The sequence below is a fragment of the Patella vulgata genome, chromosome 8, assembly GCF_932274485.2.
Source record: "Patella vulgata chromosome 8, xgPatVulg1.2, whole genome shotgun sequence".
Lineage (NCBI taxonomy): Eukaryota > Metazoa > Mollusca > Gastropoda > Patellidae > Patella > Patella vulgata.
The window spans coordinates 15,442,717-15,465,559 of record NC_065886.2 but is presented as its reverse complement, the minus strand read 5'-3'; the positions used below and the strand labels follow the sequence as shown (position 1 = coordinate 15,465,559).

The following is a 22,843-nucleotide window of genomic DNA, read 5'->3' as shown; positions in this document are numbered from 1 at the left end:
TTCTCTGTTAACATATGATACCAATTCTGAAAGATCGCCATTTACTTCCAGTCCGTCAATGTATCAATTTAAAAATACTGTCTATTAGGATAGTATTCTGCTCAATCTAATTAAAACACAGATCCTATTTCGTTACGTTTTTAATAGTTCAAAATTTCGTTTTACTTGACTTCGCTACACTAGGATCTGGAAGTGTTGTTATATAACCCGCGTTCTGAATGATATGAGGGATTAGCCAATGAAACAGTCTGTTACGGTGAGGTTTTGGCGTGACGTGCACGGAACTATGGGTAACCCACTAGAAACATCAACACTGATTGATTAATCAAATGTCTGGCGTCATGGGGTCAAAAGACGCTCTTATGGCCTCTGACGCGACCTTCCACAACAACCGGATTTTCATGCAGTAGAGGCCATCGATCACAACACCAATTTTCGGCAACAGGGGAGGGGGGGGGGGCTCGTCTTCTCATAATACAAGTGTCCTGAAAGTTCCAGAAAAATCCGATAAAAACTGTTGCCTATATTGCGCTGAAAAGAAGTTTGACGCACAAAAGCCGACCAGCAGAAAATTGGCGAGGATGGCGTCGATCTCTTTAACAAAAAAATACCAAATACCACGACAAATAAAGTCAAAGTTAATTTTCCAGATATCTTAAAGGTGGTTGTAGTCTGAGAACAAAAAGCCCATTTCATAACATCTAAGCTTATAAGTTAGCAGAGCCACTGTCTTTGAGTTAGAGACGAAAATAAACTGTAGAATGCTATTTTTAATATTTTACTGACGTTTTAAAGAAGAAAATGAGTATAATGATTGTGCGTTCTGAATTCCATTTCTGCACCCCGGTTCCTCATTGCTTCTTTTTGTCCAGGATGGTGAAATATCAACACCATCTCTTTTCATATACAAAGAAATAAATACAAAATAAAATACTATTTTTAATTTCATTTTTCACCCTTGTCAAATGCATATTCAAGTTAAAATGATACATACAGTAAGTTATATCACATGATTAAAGACTGTACATTATATACATTTATCATTATTCATATAGGTTAATGATGCATTATGTAAGAGCTAAATCTGCCTATTGCATGTTTTTATTTTGGCTTCAAATGTTATATAAACTATATTTAGACATTTTTAACCTGATAGACCCATAATTGACTCTCTAGATCATCGGATGGCAGAGATTTAAATGGATTAGGAAGCCTGTGTGATTTAAAAATTTAACGATAAAATGGACAAACAAGACTAAATCTCTGTTGTCCAATAACGTTTCTACGATAATAACCAATTTGTGCTACATCTTTCAACACCCATAACCTCGCTTAGAATAATATAATTTGAATTTTCAATATATTCATTTTTCATTATCTGTTATCTATATTTAAACTATTATAGCAAGAATGACCAGCTCTTTATCTAAATCTTACATAATGCATCTTTACGTGGATATGGACCATTTGTGCATATTTTTTTCAAATAATGGATTTGAAAGATGAATACCAGCAAAAATGCCGGTTTCTAGGGTTATTTTTGAGGCATTTTAGTACATGTTTGTATCAATGAGATTGGGTTTAACGTTCTATTTTTCTGCACCAACTGGGCTAATGAAGATGGGCATACACCACACAGTGTGCTGCTAAGGAAACTTTGCCATGAACAGCAATTGAATTTTAACTGTCAATGTGTAGACAGGAAATCGGTCTTCGTCAACGCCCTGCACCACTGACAAGGGGAAACCATGCTAGAAAATTCCAGAGAACTTTTCCGGCTAACACCAGGATTGAATCCCGGACCTCCCGGTTAGTACATCATCGCCTTACTCACTGAGCTATTGTGGCTCCCATTTTTTAGCGCAAATTGCTACATAGAAGAAATGGGGTAGTCAATTAATCTTTATAACACACAAATCTTCATTTTATCAGTGTTGTGAAAATACCAAATAATCAGGATATTTTATGTTGATAAAGATTTTCTTGAATTGGTATAAAGATAATCCATCAAATAAGAACAAGATAATTTGAAAAACTATGACCTATTTTCTCTCTTTTTAAATATAACCCCTCTGGATTGTTTCGTAAAAGTATTATTTTGATTTTTTAAAGTATACAGGCAATACATCTTACCAAAACCAAACCTTATTCGTTCATTCCTAGGGCTTTACCTTCACTTCCACCTAGGGTGATATCGCAGACAAAAACAAATGAATTTGATCCTTTAAAAATAAAATGAAATGGGGTTTAACATCCTATATTTCAGCAACATCCAGGCTAATTAAGACAGACATACCCATACAGTGTAATATGACGGACATTCCACTTGCTCTACTTCCAATTCAAACTGTCAACTGTTATGTTCTGCAGGATATTGTTGGTTTTAAATTGATCAGATCACATTTATCAGATTACTTTATGAAAAACTGGAAGTGAGAGCTCTAAAAGAGATACCAGATTTTGACTCGTATACACTGTCACAGTATTCGTTTCCAAATGGCCCAGTATTTTAAGCTGAAACTTTCAGATCTAGTAAATAGATTATTTCTCCACATTATCTTATTCAATTTGGAGACATTAATAAACTTCTTGTCCCATGTCCTGACAGGTATATACCCTAAATCAAGAACAGTGGTCATCTTTAATAAAGATGGAATACACAGGTCACAAATTTATGGAATACGATTATTACTGAACAACGTTTCGACTAGCATTATTTAGTCTTTATCAACAATAAAACAATATAAAATATGATGAGAATGGGACGTCGCTCAATAATAAACAGTAATTGTATTCCATAGAAATGTGACCTGGGTATTCCCAGTTTAATTAATAAATCTCATTGAAAAAAATTAATAAAGATAAAGTATACCTATCCACACACACCCTTACAGCACTAATATTATTTTACTCATTTTTAAAAAATAAAATACATGTATATTCTCTTTCATACTCAACCGTTACTGGTGCCACAAAGAGTTATTATTGGCCTATTACTCGTGCTACAAAGAGTTATTCTTTGCCTGTTACTCATGCTACAAAGAGGGTTTTTTTAAAGACATATTTGATTTACTATAAATGAATGGGAAATTGGGGAACAGGCAAAATGCTTATGTCAGATCCCTATCCCAAAAGAGTTATTCTTTGCCTGTCAATCATGCTACAAAGAGTTATTATAGACCTGTTACTCTTGCTACAAAGAGTTATTGTAGGCCTGTTACGCATGCTACAAAATAGTCATTGTAAGCATGTTACTCATGCTACAAAATAGTTATTCTAGGCCTGTTACGCATGCTATAAAAGAGTTATTCTAGGCCTGTTTTGATCATGTAAACTGTTCACTTTTGTGATTAATTTATGATAATTCAGAAGTCTACAATAACACCTTACTACAGTTGGTACTGGAAGTCATATTATACCATAGTGTCTCATGATGCCATTTTAATAATTTCTATTAAAAATATTCCAGTACAGTTTTAACATAATTATCCCCCTTATCGTTACGAAAACATGAAATCATGATGTTCACAAATCCAATACATTATATAACTAGCACTTTGAATCTGAATTCATTATTTCATATCACAAATGTTCGTTTCACTATTTCACATTTCCAAAATCAAATCCAACAATAATTTTATTATCTATAAGTTTAGATCTGTACCCGCCATAAGTTATTTCCCTTGGTCTTTTGTTCTATCAAATGGATCTGTCCAAACCTTCATACCTGTAAAATACAAATTTTTTTTATCAACATATTTTTATTCATTATTATAAAATTCAATTCAGTGCCACACACATTTAATGTTACATAATGTTTATTTTGTTAAAAATCGATTTATACTCAATTTCTAATAAATGTAAATCGATTTATACCCAATTTCTAATAAATGTAAAATTGGTTCACAGTCACTTAAAACAAATGCATTTAAATCATAAAGTAGTATCCCCAGCAACAAACGAGACAAAACTGTATTGGAAATAAAAAATCTAATCCAGAACGCGTTTTGGGCTATTAGCCCTTCATCAGCTGGTGTTTTAACAATAATAATAAAAATAATCAGATAGATGTTATATATACAAATTTTGACGCATGCGCCTTAAATGTTAAATAGGATTAAATAATCCCTGGATTATAAAAAAATTTTAATGTAAAAAATAATCCCTATACTGGGATTTTGAAAGTTAAGATTAAAACAGATTTTTTAATCCCTGGACTAGGATTAAATAGATAAAAAATGATTATAAGTTAAATTCTTTGATTAATTCTTTCCATATTTCTTCATATGGGTCTCCTTCTTCCAGGATAGGTGATGGTTCTGTTATTTCTTCAATCACTGCGGGGGTGACTGTTTCTAGATCTTGATTAAGTAAATCGAACTCTGGTGTAGAAAACTGGTTCAGTTGATCTAAGTTAATAGTTGAAAGTGTTGGTCGAAGGCGGGCCCTAAGTAGATGGAGGTGTCGGAATGCAGCTGGGGGGTAGATCAGTTACTATCTTCTTCTTGGAGCAAGTCTTTTTCTTAGACTCATCCGTTTTATTCTTCTTCTTCAATAATTATGCTTGAAGATACTCTGCTTTCTCATTTTTACTATCTTGATGATGGATATTTTTAAGATGTTTGTAGAGATTGTGTCGTCTGGTAAAAGAGGTGTCACAGAGACTACATCGGGAGGTGGCGTCCATCTTGGTATAGATTAAGAAGTATTTGAAAAAATGATTAGGTTTGTTCATCGTGTCAACCGGGGCTAGTTATTGCTAGCAACGTTATAAAACTTTCCTCAAGACGTAATCGTTTGTTTAAGTTACGCAAAGTTTTTGAAAGTATCCCAATGTAAATAGTATGCTTATCAATATTAAAATGCATTTACATGGGTGCTTCACTAACATGACAGATGAGGAGTTTGAACACGTGTGAGAAGTACTGAGAATGATGCTTTAAACATCACACCACATGAATTTTGTGTTGTAGCTTACTATTCCTTGAATTCCAACTGCCAATGAGTACATGACTGGACCTTGGTTTTCTGTCCCATTGCCATTATAATGACTAGATGCTTTTTCCTTGCCAAAAAGTCTTCCAAAGTGATCAAGCAGGGCAAAAACTGTGATAGTTATTATTGGAAATCTATAAAATTCTGCAGGTTTATGTGTCTCATCAACTATTTGAGACAATTTAATAAGTAACTCTAGAATTAATTACCAGAAATTGGTTACATTCAATAGTCATCATTGTATGTTTTACTAAACATAAACTGGTAAAAATGCATGAACAGAAAGTATGTCCCTAAGTCGACCGAGTCCAGTGGCAGCTGGTTCATACAAATACAATACATTTGAAATTTTTAATTACAGTATCAAAATAATCTAATATCATTTAAACCTACCTCCAGGTTGTATTTTTTCTCTATCAATTCCTGCTCTTCCTATTTTCTGCTTTTCCTCTGCAAAACACAATTCAAATCGATGGATAATTTTGGAGAAATAGACTATTACCAATAGATGGAAATAATTAACATTCTAAACAAAGATTTCAACCTAATAGTAAGTTCAGGAGAACATCACTACACACAAAACAAAATCTACAAGATAAACCTGCAGACAAGATAGAATAGCGTACATAGACATTGCAAGAAATAAACAAATATCAATCCAAGTGAATGGCTCTGGGGGCCAGCCATAAGCGTCCACTGTACTGTACAGACCCGGGCCTTTAATGGTACAAGCTTTACTCAAAATGAACAAAGATGGTTTACAAGAAAATGGAGAAACTATAGTATTGATCAAGTAGATTGATAATGGTTCTGCTGAGTAGAAGGACAATAAATTGTCTCTTGTGGAACCGTTCTCGAATCATTCCTATTCAGATGTGTGAAAAGTTACTCAAGTTGAATTTCAGAAAGATTTCTGCTGCTGTCAACACATCCTTGCATAACCATTATTGTATAAACAGATGGCCATCTAGACCATTATCAATATCAGAATTTCTTCCTGTAATACTAATATAGATAGATAGGCCTACTATATGACAGGGTTTTGCCCAAAATCTACAGTACACTACATGTAGGTCTATATTGATCTGAAATTTGTTGTGTTGCTATTTCTCTGAATTTGAGATGGTCAGATACGTGGCAGTTTTCACAATTTGAGAAAGTGACGTTCTTTTTACATTTAAGTTTATTAGCTCGGTTTTGAAATTTGTTGAAATTACAGCACTCCATAAAATGCCTAAATCACTGAACTCTAAGGTATAAAGGTCACACATGTTCCTGTGATACCAGGGGTATATATATATATATATATATATATATATAGAGAGAGAGAGAGAGAGAGAGAGAGAGAGGGTTTAACTCCACTCAACACAAACTAGATCATTTCCGGATTAACACATGGTTAAATTTTATTTCAGTATTTCGCTTGGGTGTAGGGGTCTTTAGCAGTGGGAGGAAACTGGAGGACCCGGAGAAAACCCATGAGGTTGGACAGGCAACCCCACTCCTTGTCACATACAACTGGGGAATCAAAACCACACCAGTTGAATCAATGACAGACCTTATGTTAATGCCCGCATGTGCTAACCATTCGGCCATCCAACCCCATGTCCCGGGGGTGAGATGAACTGTATACTATATTAAAGCAGTCCTTCACGTTTAAGGGGAGCTTTTGCTCCTGCTCCTCTCGACGCACGTCCGCTTTCCTTCGAAGGAGTCATTAAAGACTCCTGCAAATTAGCTAAATCGCTCTCCTAAATATTGAGATTAATAAACTACTTTCAGTTTTTGTTTACTTTTAAACTGCATATATTCAAGGTATCAGGAGCTTTTTATGGCTCCCGCACAATTTTATAAACATGAAGGACTGATTAACACCCAGTATTAAAATTGCTTCACTCTTTATAATACCTAATTCGGGCGGTAGAAGCAGTCAATTAGTACACATGGGTTAAAGAGGGGGGCCATGGACATTATTAGAAAGGCTCGACAGTTTGTAAAGGAGACGCTTGTAAATATTCAAATATATGCATGATTGCAGGCTATATTATGTGTAAGAGTTAACAATAGTGTGCTTTAATACGATGGTGGGCTGGATGGCCGAATGGTTAGCATATGCGCGCTACTGTATCATGTCTGTCATTGAATCAACTGGCATGGTTTTGATTCCTGGGTTGTACCTGACAAGGACTGTAGGGTCGCCAGTCGAACCTTGTGGGTTTTCTCCGGGTCCTCCGATTAAATCCCACTGCTAAAGACCCCTACGCAAAAGCGAATTATTTAACTAAAACTGAACCATATGTCAGTCCCGAAATGACCTTGTTGTGGACGTTAAACCCCATCTCTCTCTATCTTTTACGATTGAAGGGAGACAACTCTCTTTTGACCAAAAAGTAAAATACAAGTCAAGTGAAGACAAAAAAACAAAACTGACGCCACATCCCAGGGTTCATATAAGGCTGTATGATTGCAAAGTATACTGCAATTCCAATGCCACCTAGTAAACCTCCCACTGCAAGGTATGGTCGCCCACTCAACATTTTCTAGGTCAAGCAGAATTAAAAAAAAAAACGCTTTTCAAAGATAAAAATAGAACTTTGGAAGGAGACCGGAAGTATAATAAAATCTGTTGCTGTAAGAATGCAGTAAATTTAATATGATATAGTTTTGTTGACCGAAAAGAATTTTCATTCAAAAATGACCATAGAATGCATAAGCAATGTCTATTCAGTGACAGATTGGTTATTTCCTTTTTAAAGATTATAAAATTACAACAGTTCCGCAGAAAGGTGAAAGGTCATTGAACTAAGGAAGCAGTTTAAATTAATACGTTATATCAAAGGTTAAGTCATTTTGGAAGGAATTATCATCAATATTTGTATATCCATATTAATTTTACACTTTTCGGAGTTAATGATTTTCTCCAAAAGGTTTGAATTAACTAGAAGAAACGAATTTCCATAGGATCTATTTCTTCTCTGTGGAAATTTAATTTTGTTTTGGTTGTGAAAGGGTTCAAATGAATGAAGCAGTGTAGCAGCCGAGAATCAACATAAAAGTTTTACTATTTTGTTTAATTAATATCACTTTTTATATGCGGCATACGCAGGTAATTGCACTATAATCTAAAACTACATTATTTTACTTAATGGGAAATCATGCTGTCAAGATTTACTTCGATCAAAATTGAACAGAATGTTTGCCAAGTTTTTGACCAGTCAATATAACCAACATGAACATAACCTATCATTATAGAACACTGATTGGAGCAATTGATTGAACACTGGAAACTGTAGTGAAAAGAAACTAATTGGTTCTTTCTGGCAATAGCTAATTGATGTGAATCATTCTGGCTGAAACCGAACAAATGTTTCTTTAAAATGGTGCCTGACATTGTTATTTATTTAATTTCCTAAATGCCAAGAATGTTATGATACCAGCTAGCAGGAAGCTCTTCTTAGTCTTATGTTACATGTTGTAACTGCACTGAGGGAGGCATCCTGGTTTGTTTCAAGTTAATAGTCAAAAGCCGAAGAAGTGTCTCAGATGCTATCGAATTGGCTAGTTGAGACATAATAAAGGCCAAACAAAATATGAAATTTTGATAGTGGGAAGGATTAAGGTAGATAAACACGCAATAACGAACGATTCTTGAACACAAATATAAAAACACTGCCTGATCTGCAGTTTCGTGAATTTTTTATTGACATATATGTACATGTACTGGAGGCTGGGTATTATTGTCTCATATCTGACAAGTTACACACATTAGTGAACTAAATGTGTTTAAAACATGAAATGCAAGGGCTTCAGTTTTACCTAAATAAAACGTTTCTCATTTGTCATCAACATCTTTTGAACACTCGACATTGTAGTGAAAGGAAACTACCTAGGCCTACTGTTATACTGTGAGGGCTGTTCAGTGGTTGAGTCGTCTAACCATTTTACATGACAAGACCAAAATCAACTCGTGATGCCATCGGATGGCTTTAATTTTAAGTAGATTAGAACGGTTTGGTCATTTATTGGTTTGATTTAAAAATGGAGAAGCGAGTCTAAGACTGAAATGAACAGTATAGTGGTACCGATCAATGCACACATCTTGTCAAAACTATTGATACATGTAACTTCGCTCCGAATAATGTAATTTAAATGAAATTTTGAATATGTGACAAGGACTCAGGAGTAGGGTCGCCTGCTTAAAGTCATTGGTTTCACAGGCTTTCCTCCACTGTTAAACACCCTACCCACTATCAAATTATTGAAATAAAATTGTATCTCTCTCTCTCTCTCTGTTACTATAATTTACCTTTACCTCTAAATGGATATGATAGAATTCAGTCAGGTGTGAAGGAGATCTAGAGCTGATACTATTAATACTTTAATTATCTGTTTGTTATAATACTCTTAAAATAGATTCAAGTTGCTATGATGTAATTAGATGATTAACAGTTTTAGCTCACAAACATTTTTATTTTATTTAGTAGTTTGATCAGTTTGTCATACATGTACGACATATGTACATTGTATTTCTAGCGACAATATTCATGAACATAAAATTACTATATATACATGTAGTCTAGGAAATTTACCGATAAATGTATGTCAATCAATGTACAGGTACATACATGTACATGTATGCCAGCCGATGCAATTAAATTTGTATTTATATTTTTAACCCAAATATACATATGAGCCGTAGAATGTTATGTATAATTGCATGTCTGGTTGTCTGGTCTTTATCAGCATTGTCTATTCCACTCAACATCCAAGCCATCTGATGATCTAGAGAGTTGATTTTATAATGGGCATGTTATTTAAATAATTGTCTAAATAATAATTTATATACAACTTTTAAAACCAGAAAAAAAGCACGGCAATAGACAAATTTAGCTCTCGCTTTTTTTACAACCTAGAGATGCATTATGTAAGATTTACATGTAGAGAAAGAGGTGACAGTTCTCTCTATAATAGTTTAAAAATATATAATAAAAAAGGAATATATTGAAAATTTTGTTAGTGAAATTACTTCACTCTGAGCGAAATTATGAATGATTTTCATTGCTGCCATTGTTACAATGATAAACAAAGTCTTATCCATTTTGAAATTCATTAGTGCATGCTGCGCTGTATCAAACGGTCTGTCATTGAGTCAACTGGCGGGGTTTCGATTCCCCGGTTGTACGTGACAAGGAGTAGGGTCGCCTGTCCAACCTCGTGGGTTTTCTCCGGGTCCTCCGGTTTCCTCCCACTGCTAAAGACCCCTACGCGCAAGTGAATTATTGAAATAAAATTGAACAATGTGTTAGTCCCGAAATGACCTAATTTGTGTTGAGTGGACAGTAACTCCATTTCTCTCTGTTTCTCTCTCTGAAATTCATTATTAAAGATGCATTATGTAAGAGTTAAATCTGCTTATTGCAGATCTTTCGTTTGGCTTTAAATGTTATATACATGTATATTATTATTTAGACATTTATTAACATGACAAACCTATAATATAATCATTTCTTTAGAATTTCAGATGGCCATGATTAAAATGGATTGAAACATCTGCGAGATTTTAAGATTTAACGATAAAATGGGCAATTTAGGCTAAGTCTCAGTTGTCAAGTACCGTTGCTACGATAATGAAAAATCTATGTTGTATCTTCAAACACTCATAACTTTGTTCAGAAAAAAAGTAATTTGAATTAAAATTTCAATATATTAATTTTCATTATCTATTTTTGAACTATTATTATTATAGCAAGAATGGCCAGCTCTTTATTTAAATCTTACATAATGCATCTTTAAACAGCGATCGTGTTGCAATCAGTTCAAAATCACAACCATCCAATGTTTTAGAGAGTTGATTATGGGCTTGTCTGTGAATAAATGTCTAATTAATAATTTATATAACATTTGAGGCCAAAAGAAAGACCTGCAATAGACAGATTTAGCTTTTACATAATGGATCTTTAATAATTTACCAATGTTAACTTATAAATAATGCTGTAATACCAACAGAATCAACTGACCAGAGCAGGGCTGCCGACAACCAGTATCACAGCGCAATTTGCGATACATATTTTGTCTGTTGCTAATCAAAAATTAAAATCTAACTTTTTTGATTTACAGTCTGTGAATTATTAATATGCTTGTCATTTTGGATATTGACATGAAAATTTATCCACATTTTGAAGACTAGAAGGCTTTCTCAACACTTTCAACATGTATAAAATGTCAAATCAAATTTTATAAACAAAACTGAATTCTCCGTCTGACATTTTCATCTCAAACTACCTAGACACAATTCATTATACTATATAATACAGGGACATAACTCTAAGAATAGGGACTATTAAACTGGAAAAAGGGAATCAAGAACTACCACTCATGTTGCGAGACAGGTCAATTTCAAGTAATTATATCGGTATTCAATTTGAAAAAAAATAAATCCAGTGTATTCCCCACGTATTGTAAATACCATATAAAAAATAAATACATGTAAACGTATTGTAAAATGGGAAATCAAAGTAAGAATTCCCGTAAAATATTATTGTTTATATTGTTTGTGTCTAGTTAATCAAGTTTATTCGTTAATTTCCTTGTGTGTCCGACTTAACAAAAATAGTAACACACAATAACAAGCAGACGAAATTGTTTACTGACGAAGAAATGACAATTAAAATGAGTGAGGCTTCGAAAGCCACTGCCAAGAATTGGCTTCAGACATAAGACCTAACTAAAAGTCTACATCACATTCACAAACTGTCACAGCTACATGTACGTAGCAGTGCTAAAACATCTAAGAATGAAATTTCATCATTTGTTATGAATTAAAGTAATATCTTGTTATTTAGTTGTTGTATGTTGAAACTGAAGAACTGCTAATCAATTTTTAAATTTGCTAATTAATTTTTAAATTTGCTAATTAATTTTTAAATTTGCTAATCTATTTTTAAATTTGCTAATCAAATTTGGCAAAATTAGACTTTTTGATTAACACTACTGCTAATCAACTGTGAAAAATTACCGACAGCCCTGGACCAGAGTTATAACTTATCAGAGTGTGGTATATTCCAATTATACTTAATTAAAATGACTAAAATGGAGACCTTGCATTTTGCTTTTATTAATCATAATTATTGTATAATTTTATACCTGCTTGGACATTTAAAATATTGTCCTGAAATGAATGAAATTAATCTGATTAAAACACAGATCCTATTTCGTTTTTATAGTTCAAAATTTCGTTTTACTTGTCTTTACTACACCAGGATCTGGAAGAGTTGTTATATAACAGGCGTTTTACTTGATGTGAGGAACTAGCCAATGAAACGAGTTATGACGAGTTCTTGGCCTTTTTATGCATGGAACTGTGGGTAAACCACTAGAAACGTCAACGCTATATAGGGTCAAAAGCCGCTCGTTTGACCCCTGACGTGAACTCCCACTATAACTTGTCAGATCTTCATGTAGTGTAGGCCATCGAACGTATAAAAAAACGAAATATAGACCTGTATTTTATTCAGATTGGAATGGAATTGAACAATAAAAGCTGAGAAAAACATTTCTAGTTAATGGTATAAACACAGCACAATGTTTATAAATGTGGTATATCACATCTTATGTTTTGTTTTTTAGGTATGGGACAAACATTATCTGAGCCGGTTACGACAAAGGAGACGTCAAAATGTGAAAATAATTTTGTAAAAGTTGGATCATCTTGTATGCAGGGATGGCGAATAAGTATCCTTGTTAAAAAAAGCTGTATCAAGACCGATGATATCCACAAACACTCTGGGGCATATCACTTAAATTGTACAACAATAAATTCGTTCAATTTTTTTTAAAAACAATATTTTTATTCCAGATAATGAATGGGCTTGGGGAACAGACTTAGCCTATGTAAGACCCCTCTCCATAACTTCAATCCCTTCGAAAATGCATTATAACTTTCTAAAAGAAAATAAACCCTAGACTGACATTATTAATTTTATTAATAATCCAAGCGCTGCCGAACTAGAAATGACCATTACATGTACATGTATTTAGATGTATTAACTGATCCGTCTAAAATTGTGCATACATGTACATGTACAATCTAATTTGAACACCATGGTGGCCTCATGTACATGTACATGTAAATATAGGACTCAGGTATCATGTCAAATTGAAAATTATTTATGTAGAAACTGGAGAAAGTCTCTAAAACACTAATGTAACTTTAAAATCTGAAGAATGATGAGCTTAGACAAGAGTGGACTTTAATTCATACTCATACTTTTGTTAATAAAAGTCATATTTTATTTATTTTTGATTTCTGCTTTCTTTGCATTAAGTAGGCTACAGTTATCAGTTTTTTTACTCTATTTAATTTCCTATTCGTACATGTATGTGGATGTATGAATACATATATGTGGGTGTATGAATACATATATGTGGGTGTATGAATACATGTATGAATTATGATTTAACACAAGATTTTGTGTGAAAACAAATTATTTATCTTTTACGATCATTAGATATGGAAGATGCCCACATACATCTTTTATCATTACCGGGGGATAAAGAATCCTGTTTTTTTGGTGTTTTTGATGGGCATGGAGGTAAGAACTCAATTGGAATTATTTCTCTTTCCTGATTTCTATTTTGAGTCATATCCAATATTGTTATTATTAAAGTAGCTAAGTCTTTAACCCAATATTATCCACAGTCTTCGACATTGCAAATACAACTTATTGGTCAATTTAAATCTACACTAATGTTGTTACCTTACTGTGAAAAGTTTGGCTCCTGATATCCAATATTTAAGACACAGTGAACATTTTAAAATTGGCACACAAATCGCGTTCAAGTCTAGAATGCTTTTGAGCGCCCTTTGTAATAACGCGATTCCATGAATGAGGCTAAACATATTCCAGGGGAGAATTGTAACGATGTAGACTGGAATAACCAGATGCCGAACATAGTTGATTAGAAATTAGATTAAGAACAGAAACGGTTGAATGTAAATCAGTTTATATACATTCATATTACATGTACATTATTATATGTGGTGCGACCCATTTGTGTCCATTTCTAGATGCGAAAGATTAAAGATTTAGCTCCTTTAATACACACGTCCAGGATTTATGAAAGGCTGTGTTTCTTAAAATTTAAAAGTTACTTAATGGTACATTTGAGAAGGATGTATTGTTTTACATGTATGTGTGTATTGCTTGATAAAGACAAGGTCCCGTGTACACAATGTCGTGAACACAAAAGATCCCTTGGCAGTTGGAATTCGATATAAGAGTAGGCCATAGTGCCTCTGCCAAGGCAGATTTTCCCTCGTAGCACACTGTATGGCATATGCCCATCTTCATTAGCCCAGTCGGAGCAGAACAGTTGGACGTTAAACCCCATTTCATTTCATTTGATAAAGACGAGTGAAGCCTATTTGAAACGCCACCCAGTAATGAACAGTAGGCTAATTGTATTCATACAATGTGTCCAGTGTATGAGGTCATTAATGACCTGATAAAAATGTCTCCTGTCTCTGTAAATCAACACTGCCAACAACAGCCATTTTAAGCTCTGTAACAAAGATTCATTCAAAGGTTATTGTAGATGATACATGTATCCATTCACTTTCACTAGAATTAATGTTTAAACATTTTATATTTGAAGGTGGTAAAATAGCCCAGTATGCTGGTAATAATCTACACAAGAAAATAGTATTACACACACAATATGGTAGGTTATCAGTTACACTCTTGAATTTTCGACACACATACTGTTGTCCTCATTATTATATTAGAGATTTTTTATATGCAGTTCAATTCGTATGTTATTGTTAAAGGACATTATGGGTGTCAGTCAATATGTGATAGAACTGGTTAAACACATTTCAAATATTATTTTAACACAAAGATCATTGCTACAATACATGCGTAAGTGATGAAAGCAAAAAGGAAAACCTGAGTTATCCTTCTATATAACTGACTGAAGTGACGGATGATAACAGATACACAGGTGCATTTCTGTTCACTAATAATTTCTTCAAAGACCAAAAGTTGTTATATGTGACTGTGGGAGGATATCTGACAATTCAAACAAATAATTGACTGTCACTAGATAAGAGAAAACAAGAAAGATAGAAAAAGTCTGTGCATTACCATGTTTTTATTAAATATAGAATGAATAAAAACAAGGGAATGCACAAACTATTTCTAGTTTTCTCTTATCTAATGACATTTAATGACTTTTTGAATTGTTAGATATCCTCTCACAGTCTCACATAACAACTTTTTTTACTTCGAAGGAATTATTAGTTGGCAGAAATTCGCCTGTGTATCTGTTATCACTCGTCACTTCAGTGAGTTATATAGAAGGATAACTCATGTTTTCCTTTTGCTTTCATCACTTACGCATCTATTGTAACAATGATCTCTGTGTTAAAATTATATTTGAAATGTGTTTAACCAGTTCTATCACATATGTGATAATGACTGACGCCAATATTGTCATTTAAGATTTTATAAATGCTTATTATATCACAGGAAGTAATCTGTCGTAACTGATTGACGAAGACTTTGAAGAATTTATACACCCATTATTATGGGTTGTGTGTACATGTAGCTCATTGATAGGAAGGATCCTGTTGATTTTCAGTGATTTTTGATAACGTCCAAAGTTATTCTTCCTGCTTTTTTTTTTTTTTTTTTTTTTCCCCACACAAAACGTTTACACCTTAGAGGCTTAATTTATGATCTGAAATTTTTATGAGTTTAAACAACATGTAGCTTCTGGCATGCCCATGTTTTGTTGCCTGGCAACACATGTCTAGTTGTTTGGATGGTCCTGTGTACACATTGGCGTACATGTAAAAGCATCCTTGACTGTTGGAATTCGAAGTAAGAGTAGACTGGTGTGCTGCTGTACAGGAATAATTTACCTTGTATTGCAATGCATCAGGGCTTGCCACGAGACGCGAGTAATTACTCGCGCGCACGCTACGCTCGCGTAAAACTAAATTTATTGAGTGATTAAGTACTCGCGCAAATATAAAAAATAATTTAATCAGAAATAATTGAATATCGTAATATAAAAAGCCGTAAACAATTTGTATGCCTTCATATCGATGCACTATTGCGCACGCGGCGTGTCTTTCCAGTGCCAACTGTTGTTACTAAAAATACTTTGAGACGCGTACTGCCAGGCGGTTTTTAAGCGGATGTCCTTTGCCGTGTCTGGATAATCAAACATTGAGCGGATGTTGTCGTTTCTATTAATAGCAATTCTTTCGATCCCGCATCTTTTCTGCAAATTGATGGGATTGAAATTGTTTTGCCTGTTCTTTTACCTTTCTAAGCTTTACCCGAATCCCCTCAGCACGCCAACGATGGCAAAGGGAAGCCCAGTTTCTCTTGCAACGTTCTTGTCATGGGAAGACGATTTACAGATATTTTTTTTTGCCAAGGAAATAAAAGAGTATGCATTGTCATTGTGTGTGAAATAGCTTTATTCAACGTCCGCTTCCACCGAAGTGACAAGAGCATTGCCATTAGGCACATGAAATTTAAATGGCTACTCACGCACATCATTCTGCGTGAGTAAATACATGTACTCGCCTCACTCGCGCAAGTCTATATTCATCTACTCGCCGCCAATTTGCTTGTGGCAAGCCCTGAATGCATGGTGTATTTCTGTCCTGGAGGTTGGATTGCCGAATGGTTAGCACGTGCGCGCTGTATCATAAGGTCTGTCATTGAATCAACTGGCGTAGTTTCGATTCCCCGGTTGTATGTGACAAGGAGTAGGGTCACCTGTCCAACCTCGTGGGTTTTCTCCGGGTCCCCTGGTTTCCTTCCACTGCTAAAGACCCCTACGTGCAAGTGAATTATTGAAATAAAACTGTACCATGTGTTGGTCCCGAAATGACCGGGTTTGTGTCGAGTGGACCTTAAACCCCATTTCTCTCTTTCTCTATTTCTGTCCTTAATAGCCCTATACATGTAGGAGCTGACAAATAGGATGTTAAAGCAGCCCTTCACGTTTAAGGGGAGCTTTTGCTCCTGCTCCTCTCGACGCACGTCGGCTTTCCTTCGAAGGAGTCATTAAAGACTCCTGCAAATTAGCTAAATCGCTCTCCTAAATATTGAGATTAATAAACTACTTTCAGTTTTTGTTTACTTTTAAACTGCATATTATATTCAAGGTATCAGGAGTTTTTTATGGCTCCCGCACAACTTTATAAACATGAAGGACTGGTTAAAGCATGTTCCATTTCATTTTATTGAAATGTTGTATATTTTAGCACAAGGTAATATTAGTGAAGCCATTAAACAGGGATTTCTAACAGTTGATGAAGATATGCTAAAAGGTAAAAATATCTTGATACCTGTCTTATACAGGTACATACAGCTGTGTTTCAATTTTTAATTTACCATGATGACAAGAGCTAATTTTGGGACCTGTTAATTCCCCAAGTTATAGCATGTCACAACATGACATTTGATAGATTCTCAGTAGATTGAAGCTTATTCTCGCTAGAGATTTGCATCCACACAGTGTTTGGTTAATTGAGGTACATGTAACTTTACTAACTCTATGACAATTTTAACAACAGCCCCGATTATCCACACAATATTTATTTTCATACCTGTTATACTTCTCCCCAATTACAGTTTATGACACAGCATTTTTGATAATAAATATTCACATTGGGTCCAAATCTGAGAACTTCCAGGAAAGTGTCGATTTTAGTGCCTTGACAAAACACAAACTACTTGCTCAACAACTATAACCATTACTATATTTAGGTTGAAGAATTACAGAAAGATTATGTTGACAATGCATTAAAACTTCCTTCTTTAGGCCTTTGTCATATTACAAGAGTTATTTCCCTTGTTCTAGCTATTACTGTCTTGATACAAAGTCATGCCAAGGACTTCAAAATATTGACCTTCATTATAATCAGTTTAACTGACATTAAAATTTTTTCTTTTCTAACATGTGCTCTTTAGGTCATAAGATCTGCCATTGAGACAAGTGGTGTGGTTGCGATCGTGATCTTGTACGCGACAAGGAGTAAGGTCGTCTGCTCAACTCTGTGGGTTTTCTCCAGGTCCTGTGGTTTCCTCGCACGGCTTAAGACCCCTACACACAGGGGAATTATTGAAATAAAATTGTTTATATTTAGCGTGTCTATTGTTAGCCTAATCTTATTGAACTATGTTTGTGTTTAATGACAGAATTTGTATAATTTTTGTTTTTTGTTTGATTCAGATGATGCAATGAAAGATGAATTAGCGGGTACAACAGCCGTTATAGTTTTACTTAAAAATAGAAAATTATATTGTGTAAGTTACTTATATAGACCTCATTTGTGTAATACCTAACAAAAGAGTTGTTCTCTATTTGAAGGAGCAAAGCAGGCTCAGAGTGTGTAAGGCGCATGCTCACTAAACAGGAGCTTCCTGGTTCGATCCTGGTGTTGGCACAGTGTGTAAGGCGCATGCTCACTAAACAGGAGCTTCCTGGTTCGATCCTGGTGTTGGCACAGTGTGTAGGGCGCATGCTCACTAAACAGGAGCTTACTGGTTCGATCCTGGTGTTGGCACAGTGTGTAAGGCACATGCTCACTAAACAGGAGCTTCCTGGTTCAATCCTGGTGTTGGCACAGTGTGTAAGGCGCATGCTCACTAAACAGGAGCTTCCTGGTTCGATCCTGGTGTTGGCACAGTGTGTAAGGCGCATGCTCACTAAACAGGAGCTTTCTGGTTCGATCCTTGTGTTGGTCCAGAGAGAGTAGTATTTATAATACAGAACGACAAAAATTGTTCTCTATTTGAAGGAGGCACTGTGGCTAAGTAAGCAAGGTGCATGCTCAGTAACCAGTAGGGTTCAATCCTGGTGTTGTTGTTGTTGTTTATTACAGATTTAACGTCCAATACAATGAATATGATATTATGGACAGGTTGATTTAATTAAATTATTTACACTTGAAAATTGGTAAAAACACAAAATAAAAAAAAAGGGGGTCCTCGGATTCCAAAGTTTCTTAAAGCACACTTATAAATTTGCTGTCATGAGAAGAGAGGGCGGGTCATCTCCTCCCTTTGTCATAATAAAGTTAAAACAGGAGGTCCAACTGACTGATGTTTGGCGTCGTCAGGGCGGATTGAATAAAAAACCCATGGGGAAAAAGAATCCGCTGGCTTTATGTGGAAAAGCGAAGTGCTCACAGTAAAAACCACATAGCTGGACCCGTAGATTATTTACATATTAAAAGGGTTCGTCCAATAAGTTCCATGTTGTTAAAAATTAACTAAAAGTTCAAGACTTCAAAGTTTAAAAGTTGTAAGCATTCCATTAGAGTTTTCCTTGCGTATGGCAATCCTGGTGTTGGCCCAAAGTAGTATTTATAGATGGTTATTTGAGAAGATCCAAACACCACCTAAGTTTTTAGAGCACTATAAATAGAGTTGATTGGGTCAATATAAAGTAAACAATCATAAAATGAACGAGTTGATTGGGTTAATGGATGGTTCAGTTTAAAGACATCGAGATCAATTAGAAATTGCTCCATGTCCTGTTGTAACAATAAGCTGTAGATAATTTTTGTGTGGATATTGAGTTTTAATATAATATTTATCTGGATATTGAGTTTTAATACAATATTTGTGTGGATATTGAGTTTTAATACAATATTATTTGTGTGGATATTGTGTTTTAATACAGGGCAATGTTTGTATTGCAGGGTAATGTAGGTGATTCACGTGCTGTAGCTAGTGTTGGTGGACGTGTAGAACAGTTATCTTTTGATCATAAACCTAGTAATGAAGGGGAATCTAGGCGTATAATATCAGCTGGTGGCTGGGTAGAATTTAACAGAGTTAATGGTAAGTTTGTAGCCTGTTTCTGAAAATCCATAATTTTTGTCTTAAAATGCAACTTGAAATAATATTCTTTTTACTTACAAAGCACTAAACAAAAATTGTGATTAGGTGATTTTGTTTTTAATTTCTATAATGTTTGTATTTTTGCAGGTAATTTAGCTTTATCTAGAACATTAGGTGATTTTATTTTTTAATTTTTATAATGTTTTTATTTTTGCAGGTAATTTAGCTTTATCTAGAGCATTAGGTGATTTTGTTTTTAAGAAAAACGCTCAAAAACGAGCTGAAGAACAGATAGTCACAGGTAAGTAATACTTATTCTGGAAAATTATTTGAATCATTAAATCTAAATCCAAAACTCAATGATTACGGAGAGAAATCTGGGATGGCTGCTGGCTAATTTATAGATTTCATATTCAATGATAATGGGTCATAGCTCACAAGAAAAATCAGCTAGTTAAGACAAGAATGACTTTTTCATGATTGATTGTAGCTCAAGATATTTATATCGTTGCGGCATGTTGGAAAAATATCTTTAAGTGTTTTTATTTAGAAAATATGTAACAGATGTTTGACTCAGAATAAACAAAATGCAACTAGATACATGAAAATCTGCTGATGAGAGATGTCCGGAAGCAAAATCCAAACCGATGAAGGGTGGATAGAGCCCATTTCAACTTGTTTGAAGACAGATAACAATGTAAATCTGTGATCTAACTCTAGTTTTGGAAGATGTAAATATAGTTTTGAAAGATCTAACTCTAGTTTTGGGAGATCTAACTCTAGTTTTGAAGGATCTAACTCTAGTTTTGGGAGATTTAGTTTTGGGAGATCTAACTCTAGTTTTGGGAGATTTATTTTTGGAAGATGTAAATATAGTTTTGAAAGATCTAACTCTAGTATTTGGAGATCTAACTCTAGTTTTGGGAGATCTAACTCTAGTTTTGGAAGATCTAGTTTTGGGAGATCTAACTCTAGTTTTGGGAGATCTAACTCTAGTTTTGGGAGATCTAGTTTTGGGAGATCTAACTCTAGTTTTGGGAAATCTAGTTTTGGGAGATCTAACTCTAGTTTTGGGAGATCTAACTCTAGTTTTGGGAGATCTAACTCCAGTTTTGGGAGGTCTAGTTTTGGGAGATCTAACTCCAGTTTTGGAAGATCTAACTCTAGTTTTGGGAGATCTAACTCTAGTTTTGGGAGATTTAACTCTAGTATTTGAAGATCTAACTCTAATTTGGGGAGATCTAACTCTAGTTTTGGGAGATCTAATGAGTAAAATGTATTATATTTTTAGCGTATCCAGATGTGGTAGAGAAGAATGTAACAGAAGATTATGAGTTTGTGGTAATAGCTTGTGATGGTATTTGGGATGTTTTAACAAATCAAGAAGTTGTAGACTTTGTTCGAGCTAGAATTGCTCAGGGCATGGAACCGGATGTAGTGAGTATTTTAAAGTTGTTTTTGTTCTATCCTCCCTCCCTCTTTGTAATGAATGGAGCAGTGATACACAAAAGGTTTTTTTTATTGTGATATTTAAATTTGAGACAAGTTTGGGCTGTTAATGTTTAAAGGGACTGTCCCTTATTTGAACAGAGTCTCAAAAATAAAAGTCTGAGTATGTATGAAATTTAAACGCCAAAATATAGAGGAATGGTGTATTGACCTTATCTCAAAATTTCAGCTCAAAATTTTGAGTCGTTTGGACGTGACCGTCAAAACTGCTTATCCGGACACGTAACCCTTTTAAGATTTTGGGTCAATTTTTTCACTGGGAGACCTGATAATCGATTGCCGTTCCTTTAGAGGTCTATACGGTGAATGAACCAAATGCTGTACTTGAAAACGAATGGCAAATGTCACCTACACATTATTTTTATACAAAAAATGTCTGGTTTTATCCAGACACCGCATAATACAGCTTGGGACACTGGTCTCCATTAACAGATGAAGACTGACGGGTTTCAGTTATTTGAAAACTTATCACAAATATTGAGTTAGTTGCTCGGCCCTTAGGAAGAGGACTTAAGGGATTTTAAAACAAAATTAAACAGTTTTAATCTCCAAAAAATTATCGGGATTAGCCCTTTAAGCATTAAGTAAAATAGAAGCTTTAATGATCTACCATCATTACAATGTCAATGTACCAAAACATGTTTCAAGAACCTTGACTGTCACAAACCTTGAGGGGGAAGGGTGGGGGGGGGCGTATAGTCACAGCAAAGACCAACATGTAAATATATTACAGAGAATTTTTCTAAGTCTTCATGAAGATTGGAATCTCTTTAATGATTTTGGATGTGTTCAAACAAAATAGTTTTAATACCAAGGCTGTGAGACTTTAACAAACCCATTCCTTTCTCTTTCTTTCTAGATATGCGAAGAATTAATGATGCGTTGTTTAGCTCCAGATTGTCAGATGGGGGGGTTGGGTTGTGATAATATGACTGTAGTATTAGTGTGTTTTCTTAACGGCCGTAAATACAGCGATCTGGTTACACGTTGTTCACAACAGAATGTAGGGGGCTCTGCACCACACTTACGAGAATACTGTGAAACAGTGGATCTAAAATAGCGTCAGTTGAAAATCATTAAATCAAGTCCAAGTTGTTATTTTTGTGTATTTTTCTTTGTTTTTATAAAAAAAATTTGCCATGATGTAATATATTAAAATAAATATATATATATATATATATATATATATATATATATATAATTAAGATTTAAAACGTAAATCCAGATTTAAAGTTTTATTATTATTTAAAAATATCTTATTATATACATAGTTCTCACCAAATTCGTTTTGGGTTTATTTTGTATGAAAACTTCTTTTTAAAACAAATATCTAATTACTAGCTATTCTGGTTCTCAGATGTGTCCTGCCAATAATTCGGGAGTTTTTTATTTTATTTCTCCAAGGATCATTGTGGTGACTAAATAATTTCTTATTCTTTCAAACATTCATCTAAAAATTTGCTTAAATA

General features: G+C 34.3%; 2 protein-coding genes across 2 annotated transcripts; one reads left to right on the top strand and one right to left on the bottom strand.

The window, feature by feature from the left end:
- Window positions 1-926: 926 nt before the first annotated feature.
- On the bottom strand, window positions 927-7,638 carry LOC126829772 (small integral membrane protein 20). The gene is made up of 3 exons (XM_050559890.2): window positions 7,427-7,638; window positions 5,389-5,445; window positions 927-3,727 (listed from the first exon to the last, which is right to left on the bottom strand). The coding sequence occupies exons 1-3, from the start codon at window positions 7,530-7,532 to the stop codon at window positions 3,675-3,677; spliced, it is 216 nt and encodes a 71-aa protein (XP_050415847.1). The 5' UTR covers window positions 7,533-7,638; the 3' UTR covers window positions 927-3,674.
- Window positions 7,639-7,834: 196 nt separating this feature from the next.
- Window positions 7,835-22,517, top strand: LOC126830120 (probable protein phosphatase 2C T23F11.1). Its single transcript, XM_050560389.2, has 10 exons — window positions 7,835-8,101; window positions 12,622-12,726; window positions 13,503-13,586; window positions 14,650-14,715; window positions 17,279-17,344; window positions 18,250-18,323; window positions 19,724-19,865; window positions 20,083-20,166; window positions 21,157-21,302; window positions 22,234-22,517. Exons 2-10 carry the CDS (start codon window positions 12,624-12,626, stop codon window positions 22,432-22,434), a joined length of 966 nt encoding a protein of 321 aa, XP_050416346.1. The 5' UTR covers window positions 7,835-8,101; window positions 12,622-12,623; the 3' UTR covers window positions 22,435-22,517.
- Window positions 22,518-22,843: the final 326 nt, after the last annotated feature.